Source organism: Corylus avellana, chromosome ca1, assembly GCF_901000735.1.
Source record: "Corylus avellana chromosome ca1, CavTom2PMs-1.0".
In the NCBI taxonomy this organism is placed as follows: domain Eukaryota; kingdom Viridiplantae; phylum Streptophyta; class Magnoliopsida; order Fagales; family Betulaceae; genus Corylus; species Corylus avellana.
The window spans coordinates 22,536,480-22,557,469 of NC_081541.1; the positions used below are offsets into that span (position 1 = coordinate 22,536,480).

The following is a 20,990-nucleotide window of genomic DNA, read 5'->3' on the forward strand; positions in this document are numbered from 1 at the left end:
GATGGCATCATATTACTCTCTACCCACCCTGCTTCTTCCTCCCTTCTTTATTATTATTATTTTTTTCTCTCTGCTTTTCCCCTCTCTGTGTGTTTATCTACAGATCGTGGAATTTTGAGAAGTGGGCTTCAGCCCACGAATCGTGATTGAGGATAGATGGTGGCTGGCGTGTTCCGTGGTGGTTGGCCCGCGTGTTCTATGGTGGTTGGTGACGTATACAGTTGCCGGCGTGTTATAGTGATCATCGGAGAATCTGGTTTGCTTCGGCAACAACTGAGTTGATGTTGAATAGCTACTTTGTGGTCGTTGCTGTTGGTGTCGCTAGTGAGGTATGTCGGACACCAGCGTGTTTCTGGTGAGGTATTGGGGATGATGGTCTCTGTTTGGTTACTAGTGGTGTTTCTTATTTAACTGGGATCAAGATATCCTATCCCAGAGTGGGTATATCTTCAACCTAGTTCTCTTAGGATCCGGTTCAGTGTGACTCGTTTTCACAACCGGTTTAGTCTGTTTATGTCCGGTTCTACTTAGTTTTTGGCCGGTTCAATTTGTTTTGGTCCAGTTCTACTTAGTTACTGACTAGATCAATCCGGTCTATGGTGATTTTTTGGAGGTTCAGCAGTATTTGGACCGGTTCCTCTCTCTCTTTTTCATTATTTTGCTGATTTGTGTTGGTTTGAGCTGGTTTGGCCTTTTTTACAACATTGTTGCAGTGGGTTTCTCATTATTTTGAGTGGTTGTTAAAGTTACTTATTTTTAGTATTGTTGTGGTGGAGTCTTTGACTTCTTTGTTGTTGAGATTATGGCCACCAAACTTGAAACTCCCTTAGTTAATGCTCCAATGACTCATGTGAAGCTGAATGGAAAGAATTATATTTTTTTGGGCACGGTCTGTTGAAGTTTTTCTGAAAGGCAAAGGCTTGTTTACTCACTTAACCTCGGGTATGTTGATAGGCACTGCTCCTAGCCTTTGGGAACAAGAAGATAGTCAAATTATCTCTCATATGTTGAACAGTATTGAGTCTCACATTGGATCCTCATGCATCTATCCGGTTGATGCCAAGGATATTTGGGATCATCTCAGTCATATGTATTTTGATACTAGAAATATCATTTGAATTTATGAGGTTTGTAAACAATATTTTGGGCTTGAACAAGGTGCTCAGACTATGGATGAGTACTACAATTAGGTTGTGGCCATCTGTAAGGAGAGGAACTCATACCATCCACTCTCTACAGACCTGCAAAAAATAGAAAAGCAGCATCAAGATTTGGATGTGGTTCAGTTTCTTCTTGGCTTGAAATCCGAGTTTGATTCGGTTCGTGCTCAGATTTTGGGTGGTTTTGACCTCCCCACACTTCCTAAGGTTTTTTTTTCGGATTCAGCGTGCTACTCTTTTTGATCATGGCTCTCAGTTGAGTTCTGAGCTTATTGGTGAGCGCGCTGCTTTTGTGACTACCCATGCAGCTCTAGTAGTTATTGTGGCAGACATGGCGGTCGAGGTGGTCATGGTTTTTGTGGTGGCCATGATTCTTGAGGCGGTGGTTGAATTGGTAGTCGTGAGCCTCGCCTTTGTACTCATTTTAGTCATAGTTGTAACGCCCATGGAAATCAATTAACTAGTAATTAACTCTATGGTTCGTCTCCCAGCCTACATCCCTCACATGACAAGACTCAAAAATCTTAATCTCTCCTAAACGAAAGAATACAACGAAAGACTTTAAACTACATGAATAAAAAGCAATAATTAAACATCACTAGAGTAAAGATAAAGCGTCATATTATAAATGGATCTCCCAAATGTATTTGTCGAAGACCAATCATCAAAATATATATATTACAGATCCAAAAGATAATTTTTTTTGTAATAAAATAATAAGAGTAACGCTTAGTCTTAAGTAGTGCAAGCATGATCACTATCTCTATCATCTTTGCTGGGATAGTCCCGCCATCTCCCACATGGATTTCTGCTAAACAGAGTCCATATCCTCAAAAATGACCTGAACCAGGTCCTGCGCAATCACCATGATCCTGTCCGAAGGTATCTTCCTCTACGCTAGCTAAACCACACAATTTACACATAATGGGGGGAAAATAAAAAGGGGTAAGTCCAAGGACTTAGTGAGAGATAATGCACATAATACCCATGCCATAGTGATGAACTTTGTTTGGTAAAGAATGCAGCATTTTAGGCATGACAGTTATCCATGAATGCAATATAGATATAGTACATGCTTATAGTATGAGAAGGAGTGATAGTTCAACAGTATGATCTACCCGAGACATTGTCTCTTCTTAGCAAGGTTGACGCTGTCTCGAGGGACCTGTAATATAATGTCAGTGCCCCGACCATTGTACACTGCTATCTATAACACAAGCAGCTCGACCGATTTTGACCTCGGGTGACCCACAATACTAATGATGTACTTCCTGTAGTGATTGCCCATTAAGGCTGCACCGGTCACGAAACAACCATTGGATCCAAGGCCCATATAACAACACACACATTTGACTATAAAGTTAACATGTATAGTAAGCCCATGGCTGTTATCCTGCACGTATCGGTGTATCATATCATACAATACAATTAGTCTTGTCTGTATTTTACATGTATGCTTTTACAAATCTCAATGTCGTTATCTTGTTAAGTAGCATATTTTTACAAATGATAGAGCTCATGGTATAGCAAAGTGTATATTGTGAGAGTTACAAATATTCATGTTTTGGTACACAAAATAGTCGTGCAATGCATGAAAATAAATTGCGAGCATTATGTGAGTTAAAAATCACCTGGGTCGTACAAATCCTCCGAAAAGTCTTCCAAAGGTTTCAGGTTCTCCAAATCTGTGGAAAACCTCCCACTAGTCCTAAGTCCAACTAAAATGAACCTAAGACTCAAAAACAGGGGTAGCAGAACATCGGGGCCCTAGGGCGAGCGCTTGGTGTAGGGCGAGCGCTCGGCTAGTGAGGTTCAGGTAGAACCTCATTTGGTCCAACGTGCTCCCAAGCCTTTTTGACAAGTCCTTAAGCTACATAAAAGGTTTCTAACATCTCCTAACCACAATAACGTCTCCAAGTAATAAGATTAAGCCTAAACGAAAAGGAAAATTTAAAATGAGATTAAAGCTTCAAACTCCTAGATATTAACAACTAAGCTATCCTAAATCAAGAAGCTAGCATAACAACCTAACAAAACACAAAGAGAGGGTGCAATGGTTACCTCAACAAGCAAATTCCCCAAGAACACCTCCTTCTCCAAAAACAATCACAACCTCACACACACTCAAGAATCAAAGCAACAGAGTTTCTCCAAAGTTTCAGAGGCTGAAATGAGGGTTTAAAGGTGTAGGGGGAAAAGTTGAGGGCAAGATCATAATTCCTTCGATGTCGGTTCTCCTCCGATCTGCAAGATAGAACAAGGGTTAAGAGAACACGTCGGGGATGTTTCCGGCGAATCCTCCTCCAATGGTAAAGTTAGCTCCTTTCTGTGAGTTGCCGAGTATTTAGAGATAATATGTCGCATACCTTTCTCCATTGATGTCTTCCTATCTTTATGGCATAGTCAGCAAATATGATAATGATGATCAGGCGGAGGATCCAGGATCCGGGCGTAACTGACGGAAGAGTTGATGATTTGATCTTCTGTCTGTTATGAGCCGAGTGTAACATCCGAATAACTTAATGCGTAATAATAAACTCTACGTAACGGTTTTGGGCGTTAATGCTTTGTCTACGAATGGGACCTGTAACCATTGTGGTAATGGATGTGTATCCTATAACTGGCACTTCATCTTTATGACTGGTAAATAGTGTTGAGAATTGGATTGCAAATCAAAGTATTTGCATAGCGGAAGGAATTGAATTCCCATGCCAAGATCCTTTATGAAGAACATGTGAAAAACCGTTGCTATTTAAAATTAAATTGCAAGAATGAATAACACTTACTTGGATATCAACGACCACTCCTGATTTTGGGCAAAAAATTTTTGCTTCTCCAAGAACGTGTTCTTTATTGTTCAAGAACACGAAGAACAATTTCTTTTTTTTTTTCAAGAACACGAAGAACAAGTTCTTCATTCTTCAAGAATACGAATAACAAATTTTTCTTTTCTTCATGAACATGAAGAACAAGTTCTTCTTTCTTTAAAAACGCAAAGAAAAAATTCTTTTTTTCTTCAAGAACATAAAGAAGTTGGGGATATAAAGACCTCCGCATCTTCTCACCAATGACTGATAATAACCAAGAGAGTGTGTGCTCTTACTTGGGTCTTCAAATCTTACAATTTTGTTCTTCTTGAGTTAACACAAAGAACTAATATAGTTTTTTAAAAGTTTCTGAAAACTATGATTAAGATAACTTGATTGAATGAATTAAGAGTTCTAGGCTCCTCTCTATTTATAGGCAATGTAGGAAAGCAGAGAATCAGATTTAAGCAATGTGGGACAAATGAGCAGTTCTAATTCATTTAGAAATATGTAATATCAATCCAATGGTTGATATTAGACTAGTGATGTGCAAATTATAATTACTCACAAGCGCACGAGCCATGTGCAATATAGCGTGTGCAAGTGAGAGGTTGATCCACAAGGAATTGCGTTGCAAAAATCAATTTCTATCTAAACTAATTCTATCTTAACCTAGTTCCGAATTGTGTCGTGCAAAATGGTAAATTAAATAAAAACTGAAATTAAATCAAATAATAAAATTACTAAGGTTTTCGAAATCCACCTCACCAAATCAAAGCATACATTCTCATGTTTTTATTCATACAACCGACAAACAATTAAACCCTATATATGTTCTATTGTTTTTATAAACCTATTGAAACAATCGATGAACCCATCATTGTTACAAATCACAACGAATATCCAATTGAGATCAAATCATCCACTATATCCGTTTGATATACAAATCAAAATGGATATCCGTCTCAATCAAATCATTCGATGTATCCGTTGAATGAAACACAACAAATATCCAACGTTTTCACAATTTATAAACAACAATCAATCACAATTTTGTCAAATAATTGAATTGAAAAGAACATACATTGCACTAGAGGTCGGAATTGTACGAACAAAACATGAAAATATGCAAACAAATCAATAGCGAGGCTTCATCTTCAACCTTAGTTGAAGGTTTAGCCTCTTATGACAAAAGAAATCATAAGAAAACTAAATTACTTCATTACTTACAAAAGAATTGGAGTTCAAAGCTCCAAAAACCTAGAAAGCACGAAAATTGACAAAGCACGGCGCCCTTGGCGCGTCTCCTTATGTTTACAATGGAAATGAATGATATTTATAAGCTAATTTTAAGGTTTTCGCACTGTCAGGTCTGCCGAGTGCGCTCGATCGCACTCGAGCATGCACTTTCCACTTTCGATGTGCACGAGTGCACTCTATCTCACTATTTGTGCGCTCGAGCGCACTACCTTCGAAATTAGCCAACTCTTGTAAAACATGACTTTGTAGATATTTGAGTTAGCTTTACAATGACACCAATATCGCTTCAATCCAAGATCTACAACTGTAGATATGGCCTTTTTAGTGGGACTCGTGGGTGTGAATCATCGCTCGATCCAAATTTGCTGCCAATGCTTCCTGAAGTGTCTTAAGCCCCAGAATTAATAGAATGAGTTGCATTTTTTCCTTTAAAGACACAGTTTTCTCTTAGCAACCTACAAAATACTAAAAACAAAGAACCAACACAAAACATCATATTATAACACACCCAAAGGATTTACAAATATAAATTAAGAGGTCCAAATGTGTAATATTTGGCACATATTAAGTAGCATGGACAGCTAGGATTAATCCTAGCCTCCATGCTATGGCTGTGTGGTCCATGGAGCAGTATCCATGGGCCACACGGTTATATGCTCTTGGATTGGGCTTGGGTTTCACCCCAAGCCTTTTCCCTTGTCACTAATACTTAGGCCCAGTGAATAAACTCTGGCCTTATGTATTTCCACTTATGCTCATTAGATATCTAGGTTTTATCCCGAGCCCAATTACATCTAATCTCTTTAGCCCAATGTTTTAATTAAATAAAACACTTAGCCCAATAAATAAAGCCTTATGGTTAAATTATATCAGCTTGGTGAGGGACCTAAAGGAAAAAATATTATTGGCTTAAATACATCCGTAATCGTGTCACCCCCACATTTGTTACGCAACTATATTCTAATCACAATTAATTCTACTAAATGAATGTGATTGAACTCCAATAAATATTTTTTATTTAAAACAATTAATTTCTTTGACTTTTTGACTTATGATTCCTCCATGAAATCTTCCGTAACAGAATTAAGGCTTAGGATACTGTCACTGATTTTATCTTATTCTCATACATGTGAAAAACACATGTATATATCTTTTTGGTATGCTAACCAAAATTCTTCGGCCGAAGACTATTCGAATAATATCCATAAAATCTATCTAAAGGGGAAATTTCTTGTCTCTTTGTTTACCAACAAAGGATTTAGATTCCCTCTTGAAGTTGGTGTTCTCACAATGTTAGATGTGATTGCCCAACGTATTGAGTTCTATTAACCAACGATAGGTCTCACTCTTTGATACATCAAAATAATCATCACTTCACATCTGAGTTCATAAACTTCTCATGATTTAGAATCAAAGCCTAAATAACCTTTAAGGAGTTTATTGCATTTTCTCAATTTATAGTATCTTTATGAAAAGACAACTCCTTGGTCCATTCAATGCCTTAGGTTCTCAGCACACTACACATTAATCCTGAAGACACTGCTTCGCTTTATCAAGGTAGGTTACCAAGATTCGATGTGTAACAGTCTTACTCAAAATGGAATATCCAGTTCCATTTACTGATTACGAACTTTATACTTTATGGATACAAGGATTATGAACTATGACCTTATGTGATAACCACATTACTCACACCCATAGCCATATGCAATGTAATCTTAGGACATTTACATGCATAACAAATATGATAAACATAGTAATAAGCATGTAAAAGACATTTTATATGCTATATGCTCAATTCATTTTAATCAGTGAATATCTATATCCATAACAAACATTTAAATGTAAACACATATATATAAAATAATTGGGATTCAGGGCATAATCCCAACAAATAGCTTGCTTCCGACTATATGTGTATCCTCGGTTATCGACTATCCAAGGATTATAATATAATATCCAAGGAATACTCGGGATAAATTGAGCAATTGATGAGCCCAATCTTTTGGGCAGGTTCTGGGCTTCTGACGACATCCAGGCCCATATTTCCATTCTTTCATGACCTGGACAGTGGGCTCAGGTCTTATAAAATGTGTGTAACAAGAAGCATGGGATGAGCGGAACGACAATGGAAGGGAGGTGGGGAGGCTGTTATGTGCGTGAGGGAGACGACGTGGAGTGGCTGTAGAAAGGGAGAAAGGGAGAAAAGAGAGAAAAAAACACCAGAGAAGCTGAGAGGAAAAAAGAAGGGGGGGAGGGGAGAAAGGGATGGAAAAAAACTCCATCCCTCCCCCCTCAAAACAGCCGCACAAGGCCGTAGGAGGCCAAAACTTAACCCATGCTAGCCTGCTTTCCATGATGACATGTATGGAATCACAACGACAATGCTTGCTTCCATATTGATTGAAATGGGTATGTATCCCTTTTTGATACGTAATTCTACTTTTCTGTTGCCATTTTTTTTTTTTTTTTAAAATAAAACTTACATTGGCCGTCATTTTAAGCAAAAGGCAGTATCTTCCTCCCAAATTTCACTCTTATTTTCACCTATCAACGAATACACCTCAGCATTCAGCAAGGCTTGGAAAGCATTTTTTTCTATTCTTTTTTTTTTCTTTTCATTTTTCAAGATTGTTTGTGGGATTCATCTGTTTTGGACAATTTAATTGAACGAAATTATTTATTTAGAGAATTTGATTTAGTTTACTCTTAAATCCCTTTGTTAACCCCGCTCAAGAAAGAAAAAAAAAAAATAGAATGGGTTTGGGGTAGCACCATAAATGAGATATTACATGAAAGAGGAGAACAAGCCAATGGAGCCTACTCATTCAAAATCAGAAAAAAAAAAAAAAAAAAAAAATGAGGGGAGCGTGGAATGCTTCAATGCCACACATTAGATTACACTTTACACGCAGTCAGCAAATTCTCTTGCAAAATCTTTGGTAAGTTTGTTTGTTTGTTTGTTTGTTTTTTTTTTTTTTTTTTCTCTCAAGTTTAGAATCTCTTCACCACATTTAGGCGAGTGAACTTCGTCGTGCCTTGCTCACATTGGCTCTACAATTACAGGGAGAGAAATGAGTGAGAGAGTCGGACAGGGTGTGGAATTTTTTTTTACCCTTGGGTAAATGCTCAGACGCTCAATCCATCGAATCCGCATTGCTTGTAAGTGAGAGACTGCTTCCTCGGACTTATCACTATTGCACAGTCAACTGACACCTGCCCACAGTAATTATTTTTTACTGGAGTGAGAAACTTGATAGATAATACATTAAAAATAAAAATATATATATATGATGCGTTAATACAACAATAAAATGATATGCTAGCATGTATGGGACACGTGCAACAATAACAGCTTGGGTTGAGAAGTTACAGTAAAAAAAACTTTTACTTTCCGCTGCCGGGATTCTCGGAAATCCCACACATAAGCAATAACTAATTTATGCTACAGTGGATGTTGGTACCATAATAATGGAATATATATATATATATATATTAAACTTTTCTAAATTTTACCAATATATCCTTATATTATTCGAGAAATACAAGTATGGGCTAATTGAGAAGGCGACACCATGCTTTGCCTATTATTAAACCCCACTGCCAAACACAATCTATGCGCTAATTATGGACCTCAGAAATGTTGAAAACAGCTCGAATGTGACGTGGCACCCAAACAGCTCAGAGAAAATAAAATCCTTTTATCCTGATTTTTCGGATCAAACTATACAAAAATACATATAACCAAATTTTAAACACGCATTTCATAAAAATCAAAATAAATAAAAAATTAATATTTTTTGATAATTAATTATTTACTAATTAAAGTGATTAAATGCATGAATCAAAGTAAATAAACATAATTAGACGAACCTCATATAAATAAACCTGTTGTTAATAATTGAACTCACAGAAACCTACAAGTGTAATTTCAAAAGAAATTCAGTATATCCTTAGCAACAATGTTCATGTTGGACGGGAGCGTGCAATACGGGCCCCCCATGGGCCTCAAAACGCAAAAGTCACATGGCGGTGACTGTACAAAGACTTTTTCTCCCTCATCACAACAAAAAGCAGTTTTCGAATTTACTTTTATCTCCATTTTTTTTTTCACCTAATTCTTTTTCAGTTTTGACTGCCAATTTGATCATCTAATCTTTACTGTGGCCAATTCTTAATGTAAAAACCAAAAACGGGTAGAAAAGGAGAGGCACGCAAATATCCAAGAACATGCTCTACCAAAGAAACCCCATTATCATAATCATAATTATAATTATAATTATAATTATTGGAGCGTTTTTCCAAAACGAGACAAATTTTCAGCACAGTTACTTATAAACAATTTTTTTTTTTTTAAAAAAAAAACATTTTACAATATAAAATTAAAAAAAAATTAATAAATTCGACTTTTAAAAAACCAATAAAAAATTATAAAAAAAACATTTTTCTAAAATAAACACGGCCACCGCATTTGCCTTTCGGACACTTTACCACCTACTACTTTTTACAAACATAACTAGCAACTAAACCAACCCAAATATATAATTTTTAAAACAAATAAAAAGAAGAAGAAAACAAAAAAAGTATGAAAGACGGCAAGACGAAGGAATTGCCGCAAACGCAGTTTCTTTTTTCACTACCCCTAATCAACCATTCCTGTCTACACATAAAATGGCATTAGCTACCAACCAAACAATATGAAAAGGCCGAAAGGGACACAAGTGGTCGGTCCGTTTCGCAGACGGAATCACACTGACAGACATAGACAGAGAAACCAAACCCCATTTATAGGAAATCAAAATTGCTTTCCCAATATATATATATATATGGAATTATTAATGCACCGAATTTAGTGAGAGATGAAAAAATAAAATAAAAAAAATTTAATAAAGAAAATAATTGGGTATGCCCAAATTAGAAGTGGGTTGTAATGGAAAAGCAATTGGAGGAAATTTAGAAAAGCAATCGGAGGAAATTTAGGAAACCTGAACGCCAGGGGAATCGAAGTTTAAGACACGGATCTTAGCGGAGACGTCACCGAGGACCCTGAGCTCCACGCGGTCGTTGAGAGAAGCGTCCCGGACTAAATCGGCGGCGTCGGCTTGGAGCAGATTGACGCGATCGACCGCGACGGTGGCCTCCACCTGTCTGACGCTGTGGGCCTCCTGGTAGAAGCCGGGGACGGAGGCTTTTCCCAAGGGGATTCCACGGTACATGACCGTGAACCTGGACTCGCCGTACTTGATCCCAACCCTGTTGGGGTTCACCGCCGTGAAAAGCATCCGGATGTTGAGCGATAGGGAGGCGGAGGATGTCGGGGTGGTACCCGGATTGGTGGCGGGGGTGGATGGATTGGGTGTGATGCCCATGTACTGAACGCCCACTTGCTGTAGATCGAATGAGGGTTTCTTGGGTTTGACGGCCAGGATGATGACCAAAACGACGGCCAGGATTAGGAGAGCTAAGAAGGAGAAGAGGAGGAAAAGGCAGCAGCAGCAGCCCTTGAAGGAGGCCTTGGAAGAGGAGGACGACGACGGCGTCGCTGGGTAGTAATGTTGGTGCCGCACTCTGTGCTCCCCGTTCACGTTAGCCCTTGATGTCATTCTTCGACTATTGTGCGCCGCTTCTCCCTCTCTCTCTCTCGCTTTCACTCTAGTAGTCTCTACCTTCTTTCCACACAGGAGTATTTCTTTGCTTTGAGAGAGAGAGATAGAGAGAGTGATAAAGGTAGTGAGAGAGAGGTTCCTCTGAGTCAGTTGGGTGAGTTTGCTTGACAGGGAAATAAAAGGGATAATAAGTAGTAACAATTAAATAAAGCCAACGACGATAAAAGTAGACAAAATGTGGAGTACTGCTGTCGTTTTTATGTCCACCTTAGAGCCCATAAAATGTGCCTCCTTTTTTCTTGGCGCAAAATGGGCCTCCTACACCTTACTTTAAAGCGGTTAAGCTTAGTAATTACGTCTTTAATAACTAATCCCACTATCTTAAGCAGTTATTAAATTACTACCTTAAGCAGTTAGGGATTATTGAAAATCAAACTGCATTGTGTAAACACCTTTTAAAATGAGATACAAATTTTCTCCAATCTAGTTTAATAAGTGTCACGTGTCATCTCACATGTTTTTTTTTTTTTTTTTTAATATTTTAATAGTCATTTATTGTCATTCCATTAATTTATGAACTTCAAACATATTGAATGACATTTGTCACTTATTAAAGTAGGTTGAAAAAAATTTTCTCCAAAATTTTCTCCAAACTAATTTAAAGAAAATTTATGTCCTTTAAAATAAGCAGTTTGAGCTTATTTGGTGTTTTAAGTCTTTTTTGACCTTCTTAAAAGCCTATTTTTATTATTATTATTATTATTTTTAACCCCCGAGTGTTTTAGATGAATAAAAAATTAATAAAAATTTATGTAAAATGATGTCTTTTTAATATATTATATATAATAAGGGTAGGTAGTTATCAATTTTTGTCAAACCTCTAATCAAAGAGGTTAGTGATTAAAGGTTAACTGCTAATAATTGCCTCATTGTATACTTCTAGAAATGCTAGACAAACTCCTATTCTCAAATTCTCAAGTGCATACACTACAAAAAAAAGGACATTTTCTGACGTGGCTACAGTACCTACTTTGTTGCCATGTCAGAAAATTTCTGACGTGCAAATTTTAAAACGTCAGAAATTTTTTTTCTGACGTGTAAATAGTGACACGTCAGAATTTTCTGACGTGTTTGTTCAGACACGTCAAAAAATTCTGACGTTTTAGATGTTGGAGCGTCAGAAAAATATTACAAATTTGAAAAATTTAAAAATGATATAATTTCTGACGTTGCAAAATTTGCCACGTCAGAATGCTATATATATATATTAGTTTTCTGACGTGTGACACGTGGCACGTCAGAAAACTACTTTAAAAAAAACTAATAAATATATATGGGGAAAATTTCTGACGCGCCAAGTTTGGCGCGTCAGAAATTTTTTGACGTGCTAAATATTGCACGTCAGGAAAAGGAAAAAATTTCTAAAAAGGCCGAAATTTTGAAATTTTTCCCCCTACTTATTTTCCCTCCACTTTTTTTCTCTTTTTATTCTTTCCTCCTCATTTATTTTTCCCACAGTCTGTCTGTCTCCTCTCCCTTCTCTCCACGGCAGATGCAAGAAATTAGGCAGAAGAAGGAGAACCAAAAAAAGGAGAAGAGAAGAAGAAAAAGAAAGGGAGAAAAGAAGAAGAAGAGAAGGTGCAGAAGAAAAAGAAAGGGAGATCGAAGAGAAGAAGAAGAGAAGAAAAAAAAAAAAAAAAGAGTAGAGAAGAAGAAGAAGATCGAGGAAGAAGAAGCTCAAGGAAGAAGAAGAAGTGCACCATCTCTGCAGAGATGGCAGAGATCACCATCTCTGCACCCCATGGTGCAGAGATCGCACATCTCTGCACCCCATGGTGCAAAGATGGTGATCTCTGCACACCATAAACACATGTACGTGTTTATGGTGTGCATCACTTGCACGGCAGCTCCTCACGCTGCCGTGCAGAGGAATTCTCAAAAGAAAAAATAATAATTTAAATTAATAAATTTTTAATTCAAAAACAAAATTCCAGAAAAAATTTTTTTTTAAAAAAAAGTTAATTTTTAAATTTTCTGACGTGTGTCAGAACTACCACGTCAGAAAATTTTCTGACGTGGTAATTCTCACACGTCAGAAAATTTTCTAACGTGTGAGACAGTAGAACGTCAGAAAATTTTTTTCCCTGTCACCCATGTTTCTGACAATCAACACGCGTCAGAAACGCCACGTCAGAAAACGCTAGTCAGAAAAAAAAATTGTTTTTTTGTAGTGATACTCTCTGATATGAGAGTAAAAATTATCATTAAATTTTGTAATGAATTACTATTAAATTTTTGAATGCAATAATAACTTTTTATCTAAAAGGCTCGTGCACTTAAAAGTGTAGGAGTTGGCTTAACTAATTACAACTGTTGATACACAGTTTCCAAGTGATGACGTGGCATGATCTTCGTGAGACGCTATTGTGTCCAAGGCGGAGTCGGGCTGCAAGAAAGCAAACAAAAGGATCAAAGCTATCGGCGGGTGCTCAAGCGGGAAAACTCCGATGCCCAAATCAATCTTTGGGGTGAAGAGAATATGAGCAACAAAGAGAGAGCAGCAAGAGTTGCGATTACCTCAAAGTTGAGTTGAGACTTGTATTTTATAGGTATGGAGCAGTTTGTTCCCCGTACGCTTCGGCTCCCTTATCCCTGGATATTTGTTGTGCAATTATCATCGAAAGATATGGGCTGTTAGCCATTTCATGATCTTAGGAGTCTAGAATCATGGGATAAGTGGGTTTGCATTGTTGGTGCTAGATAGGGATGCCCAAGTCTTCCTTGGGTACATGTCTCTATGTTTAAATGCTCATAGCTGATCTATTTTTGTTGAGAGTAGATAGCTGTTTGAATATGGAAGATAGGATTATCCCGTTTGTATAGGATAACATATATTTTTTCAGTGAATGACCGATCTATCCATAGCATAAGACCATTATGCCCCGTGAACCGACTAGCTGTCAAGTTGGCTTACCAAGTTTTCACATGGGTTTAGTCTTAACGAGTTCAGTTATTGGATTTGGGTCGTGAGGTATGTTGGGCCTTACGTGGCCAATCCATCACTCAACAACAATAACAAATTAGTTTAATGGCTTCAACTGACACTTTAAGAATCCCACCCACAAATAAATAAATAAATTTAAAGCCAATCAATGGATATCAAAAAGGAAATTTTGATCTAATTGGCATTCAAGTGGCTGAAAAAGATTATGGCAAAAGGGTCGTACTTTGGGCTTCAACTTCTACGAGTATGTGAGATTAATCATAATTGAAATGAGATTATACATATTTCCATCTTTTACATTTGAGTCACATTGTCACGTTCATAATTTGGCCTATGGTTTTGGCCTTCAAATATTTTATTATATCATTTATTTTCTGGTTTTGAGTTTCGTTGCATGTCGCCCCGGCTGACGTTGAGACAAGGAGAGCCAAGTCACTCAAGTCGAGAAGGAAGAAGAGACAATGGGTCATGGGAGGTAGTCGGGACTCGCAACCACCTTGATGGTTTTGGAGTTGGTCCTAACCACCTCAATAGTTTTGGAAGTGGTCGTCTTTCACCCAATAGGGTGGTTAGCTACCCATGGGAGTGAGTGCTTACCTCAGCCTCTCCGGGTATTTGACAACCCTTCAAGGATAAAATAGAGAGGTGGTTTAATTGAATAATTTTAAAAGTTCATTTTGCGTCATTCTAAAAGTGAGGTGATTTTTAAAATCACAATTTGATCAAAATCTAATCATGATCAATTATAAGTTTAATGGTAATTTTAAGAGCTACACTATTTTTAGAAGGATATAAGAGAGACACAAAAATGACTTATAAGATTACTCGGTCCAACCACCGTTTTTTTTTTTTTTTTTTTTTTCAAAGCTTGCTTGGCACGGAGACTTGTGAAATTGCTCATGTCAATTTATTAACTAATGTGGTAAGTGTTGGGAAAATTGATAATTAATTGGCAACCAATTTCCCACCAACCCTTTATGCGAAAGACAAGTTTGGAAAAAAAAACAAACGAGAATACACACTAATCACACACGTATACAGAGAGTTTACGTGTTTCGGCAATATGCCTACACGGGGCGTGATCCGGTCTCCTTCTTTACTATTGAAAAATATTGAATACAATAATATAAGTCGGAACTACTCAAGTTTAATATCTCAAATCCAAGCCCTTGACACCTTGTACACCCCACTCAACTGTCCCTCTAAAAAATACTCAGTAAAGAAAAACTCTCTGCACTTTGGAAATGCTACAAAAGTGCTCTCACCCATTTGAATTTTCCAGATAATATCAACCAAGGACTACATACCCTTTTATAGAGGTTTAATCACGAAAAATAGGAGAACAATGTTAATCTGCTGGGAAAATGAAACGATCATGAATACAAAGTCCTTTCCATGATGAAGATAAACATTGCAGCCCACATGTTTATCTACACACGTTTTCTCCAAAAAAATCCAATTCCAAGTTGTTCTTGGACTCCTTTTAAAGCTAACATTATCTTCTTATAGATAAATAGGACTTGAGCCCACCAACTTGAATATTAATATTTTACAACAATTATCTTCACACTTGTTGACAATTTGAGCCATTATCAACAATCCCCACCTTGGTGAAAATTTGGCAACCTTCACCCAAGACCTCAAGTCCACATGTTGACCGATGCCCATCCCCAGGCCTTGGGATGTGGTACAAAACATTGTCTACACCAACAGTAATAATTCTACAAGAATTATCATGCTCTACCATAAAGAGCACATGCACTTAGAATTAAACCATTCCAAGAATTTTCATTTTTTTTTGGCACATGTCGAAAAAATCCTGCTGAAAAATATGGTGTAACTTCCATGTTTGGTTCCCCTGGAAGTTCATCAGCCATCGACACCCTTTTCCACCACATACTCGACATAAACAAAAATCAAACCAATGTCTCGTATGCAAATGTGGACCTGCTAATAGAACACATCCATTATCCTGACATTTTTAGTCGTCATGCCAGAGGATGTACATGCCCTTCTCAAAGAACATCATCATCTCTCTTTGTAACGAGAGAAACAGTATTAGTGTTTTTGGAGCACTCTACTGAACCTGCTCCTCTTTTTGGGCAATTTCTTTTAAGGTGTCTAGATTTCCCGCAACCCCAACATACAAGATTTCCCTTCATAGGGTTCTTTTTCTTCCAATTTGCAACTACCAACGCCGAGTTCTTAGGTGTAGAATTCTATCCACCATTCAGCCTTCTTTCCTTTGACAGAAGTTTGCTGGTAACTTCTGAGAAGAAAATCTACTCTTTCCCATGAATCAAAATTGGCTTCATATGTTCATAGGAAGACGGAAGAGACAAGATAAGCCTCAAGGCCTTATCTTCATCGTCCATTTTAACTCCCAAAGCTTCGAGTTCAGAGACGATTCCATTGAGAACACTCAAATGTTCTGAAATAGTCACACCCTCAGCCATTCACCAATGAAACTGCTCCTTCAGGTACACCCGGTTAGAGATTCCCTTCGTCTGATACATCTCCTCAAGCTTCTTGTTGTGCAAATTTATTTAACTCGCAAGTGCACGAATCGATTGTAGTTTAATGGATTGCAAGTGCGAGGTCGATCCCACAGAGAATTGTATTTTTGAAAGAGCAATTTATATCAAAACTAATTAAATCCTAATCTAGTTCCAAAAGGGTTTTGATTTTTGAGTTTTGAAAATTAAAGGATAAACATAAACTAAATAAAATAAGTAAATCTAAAGATAAAGGTACTAAGGTTTGGGAATTCATACTCACCAAATCATAACAACATACTTTATGTTCATCAATATTAATCCGAAGTTCTCACAAATTAAATCATAGATATGTTTTACTATACTTCAAAGAATTAATCAAAACCATCCCATGTATCCATTCATTGACCAAATCACAAAAGGAATCCAAATTAAATTGAAACACCAGATGTATCCGTAGAACAAATCACAAGGGATATCCAATTTTTATGAGTTAAAAGCCAAGCAATCAATCATATGAAATTATCTCAAATCATCAAATGTATCCTTGAATCACAAGAGATATCCAAGAATCACTCCATACAATTGATTAGAAGTAAAACAATTGAAATATAAAACCCAATAAAATCAGAATAATAAAAACTTACATAAAAGTATTGATGTTCTTCATCGGTGAGGCTTCATCCCCAACCTTAGTTGGGAATTTAGCTCCACATAAAAATAAAATCTAAACCTAAACCTAAACCTAAAGAAAAACTAAACAAAAGAATTTTGCTCTCTGGGATTGTGTGTCTTTTCTTGAATGCAAAGAAGTCTATTTATAGGCTTAGGGAAGTCCTAGAAGTCCAAGTAAACCTAGATAATTCGGAAGTCTGTCTCTCAGTCAAAATAGAAGTCTGAAATCGGAATAGGATTCGTTCAAATTTGTGTCTCTTAATTGCGGGGCGATTTTGACATAGAAACCGTCTGAATTATGAAAATCCTATTTCACAACAAATTGTAGTATTTTGAGCTGGCTTTCTAATGCCGTTTGAATCACTTCAATCCGATATTTGACCGGAGAGTTATGGTCAAAATACTAAGACGTGTGCAGAATCTGAAATTGAATCCGATCCGAAATCTTATCTAGTCTAAACTTTAATCTGATTTAACCTTTTCTTGGATTTGGTTAGACTTAACCACATCATTTAGGTCTTCTCAAAGTATGCTTTCTTCCAAACTTCTCATTTTTCCTTTTAAAGCTGTAGTTTTTCTTCAACGACCTACAAAATACTAAAAACACAAAACTAACACAAAATATTAAATAACGACACAACTAAAGGATTAACTAATGTAAATAAAGGGGTCTAAATATGCAATATTTGGCACTTATCACTTCTCCCAAAGCTCCTTCGCTGTTGACGTCCCTTGCACATTAACAAGAACGTTCTTAGCTAGACACAACCGAATGGAACTCGCCACCCTCAGATCCAAATCCTCTCAATCTACGTCACTAGTACCAAATTTTCCGACACCGTCACTAGAACTAGAGACAGGTATACCTCTCAACGTTTTGTGTAGCCTAGATTGGATTTGGATGTCCTTGATTCGTATTTGCCACAAGCCAATGTTCATTCTCCCGTTGAACCTTTCAATCCCAAACTTCAAGGATTGTATTTCTTCTTAACGAGTAGAAATCCGCAACCAAGCTCTGATACCATTTGTTAGGAAAATTGATAATTAATTGACAACCAATTTCCCACCAGCCCTTTATGCGAAAGACAAGTTTGGAAAGAAAACACACGAGAACACACACCAATCACACACGTACACAAAGAGTATACGTGTTTCGGCAATATGCCTACGTCCACGGGGCGTGATCCGGTCTCCTTCTTTACTATTGAGAAATATTGAGTACAATAGTACAAGCCTGAACCGCTCAAATTTAATATCTCAAACCCAAGCCCTTAACCCACAGGGTGTGATCCGATCTCTTTCTTTACTATTGAGAAATATTGAATACAATAGTATAAGCCTGAACCGCTCAAGTTTAATATCTCAAACCCAAACCCTTAATCCTTTGTACATCCCACTCAACTATCCCTCTAAAAAATATCCAGTAAAGAAAAACTCTCTGCACTTTGTAAATGCCACAAAGTGTTCTCACCAATTTGAATTTTTTGGATAATCTCAACCAAGGACTACATATCATTTTATAGAGGCTTAATCACGAAAAATATGAGAACAATTTTAATTTGTTGGGAAAACAAAACCATCATGAATACAAAGTCTTTTTCATAATAAAGATAAGCATTAAAGCCCACATGTTTATCCACACACGTTTCCTCCAAAAAATTCAATTCCAAGTTGTTATTGGACTCATTTTAAAACTAACATTATCTTCTTATAGATAAATAAGATTTGAGCACACCAACTTGAATATTGATATTTTATAGCAATTATCTTCATACTTGTTGACAATTTGAGCCATTATCAATAGTAAGTATTATATAGACTATCATGTAAGTTTAGTAAAAATTTCTAGCATTATTTTTGATTTTTTCATTTCTTTCAAGCTTTCGAAGACCTTTTTGTGAGCAATTTAAAGGGGGTGAATGAATATTGTTAGGAATAAATTCACACTACAAGCCCACTAAATTTTGGACCCAATGGCCAAGAATAGGCTCATAAAAATATTAATTAAATAGTAAGGGCTATTTAATTAATCAATAGATAATATATTCCAATTAGGATTACATTGGAATAAACAAGTTCAATCCCAGCTCAAGCTCCCATGAATTCAAGATTATTTCTACAAGATCTACTCAAGATTATCTCTACATGATATCTGTTGAGTTCTCTCTCAACTTTGGACTCTTAAACTCATTCAAACAAAGAGAACTAGTTCAAGTTTACTTCAACTCCCCAAGCCTATAAATAGGCCCTTACACAAGGTACAAAATCATCTTGAATAATCTACTATCTTCTCATATTCTCTCTCAGAGCTCAGTTAGTCCCTTTGAGTGTATTGAATTATTGTGCACCGAAGCACAATATTTCTCTTGAAAACTGTCTGACTTTGGCATCGGAGTGTCTTCGGTTCCCAGAGGACCCCCTTTGACAATATTGGTTTTTTGTAGTTTGGAGTGTACGACGATGTATTGAAGACCTCGAAAAAAGTGCATCCATCTTGTTGAAAACTATTCTAACAAATATCATGTTGACTCATCTAATTTTCTAGTTCTGTATGTTGTGCAACATTATTAATCATTAAACATTATCACAACAAATCTAGGCTGTGTTTGTTAAATTACATGGAACTGTTCATGGACCACGGCACTGTTCATGGATAAAAAGAAGAAAATAATAATAATAATAATTGGTATGAGAAAATGAAAAAGTGGTATTGGAAAGTAAAAAATTTTGTTTTGTAGTGATTTTTTTATTTGAATAGTAATAAAAAGTAAATGATGTGATATAAAAAGTAAATTATTTGATATAATAGTAAGAATGTTTTTTTGAGGAAAAAAGAAAGTGAATAGTGTAGTAAATGTGGGGGGAATGTGAGGGGGTTTAACAAACACCCCCTACTTCTCTTTCTTTTTCTTCTTCTTTTGTTTTTTTTTTTCCTTGATGGGGGGAGGGAGGGGAGAAATTTCATCGAAGCTTCCTCAATTTATTCCTTTGACTTTTTAAAGTGGAATTTTAACTCGTTAGATTTTACATGTTTTCAACTTCACTCATTTTAGAGCCCCTTTGTAAAATTCATTTTTACAACTTTCAATAAAAAATTGACACATCGTATAAAAAATTAAATACAATAGAGCAATGAAGATAAAAACACTGTTGTTTTTTGTTTTTTTGTTTTGTTTTGTTTTGTTTTTTTTTTCATTCAAATCAATTTCATGAACTTGTCAATTTGTTCTAATTCAATGCTTACCACTATTACCAAACCCTCCACGCACCTCTGAGCCTTTAACATTGGAGTTTCCAAATCCAACCAAAATAGTGATTTCAATGGTTTTATCAATAGATATTTTTTCTATGAAATATGTTGTCAAGTGAAGAAAAATTATTTAGTGTAAATGATACAAACTTTGGGTAAAACTTACCCTTGAAAATCGGCTTGTAAGGAAAGGATGTCCAAGAATTTATATACACATGGTTAAAATTAGATTTAACCCATGTGGGATACTTGGATCGTAATAGTAAAAGATTATATTATAGGACATTTGGATCGTAAAAGTGAAAGATTATATTATTTTTTAGATTTCAAGTTGAGATGTCTGCTTCTTACTAAAAAGTGCAAAATACCCAGTTTATACATCACAACCTAATTAAAGTTATTCTCAGCTCATTTTGTCTAAAATCGATTAAGTAGCACCAATCTTGTTAATACCATGTAACACAGGGTGTATCTGGTAAAGGGTTTTAAGATTTTAGTGGTTTGATATTTTAGCAAAAATTGATTGATGTAAAAAAAAAGTAAGAATGTTTTTTTTTTTAAAAAAGTGAAAAATAAAAAATGTTTGGTATGAAAAAATGATGAAAAAAAAAAAGTTTTGTAATGATTTTTTTATTTGAATAGTAATAAAAAATTGATTAATGTGACGTAAAAAGTAAGATAACGTTAAAAAAATAAAAAAGTGAAATGAATAGTATTGAAATGAAATCTTTTA

General features: G+C 36.2%; 1 protein-coding gene across 1 annotated transcript; it reads right to left on the reverse strand.

Annotated features, from left to right (window-relative positions):
* Positions 1–8,057: 8,057 nt before the first annotated feature.
* LOC132165783 (uncharacterized) lies at positions 8,058–10,990 on the reverse strand. Its single transcript, XM_059576470.1, has 2 exons — positions 10,213–10,990; positions 8,058–8,443 (listed from the first exon to the last, which is right to left on the reverse strand). The coding sequence occupies exons 1-2, from the start codon at positions 10,828–10,830 to the stop codon at positions 8,357–8,359; spliced, it is 705 nt and encodes a 234-aa protein (XP_059432453.1). The 5' UTR covers positions 10,831–10,990; the 3' UTR covers positions 8,058–8,356.
* Between the last annotated feature and the right edge of the window lie 10,000 nt (positions 10,991–20,990).

Excerpts from the sequence above, each read along its gene's own strand:
- LOC132165783 (XM_059576470.1), bottom strand. The coding sequence starts at position 10,830 with ATGACATCAAGGGCTAACGTGAACGGGGAGCACAGAGTGCGGCACCAA. Across the intron at positions 8,444-10,212 it reads TCGATTCCCCTGGCGTTCAG|GTGTCAGTTGACTGTGCAAT; the intron begins GTTTCCTAAATT and ends TACTGTGGGCAG.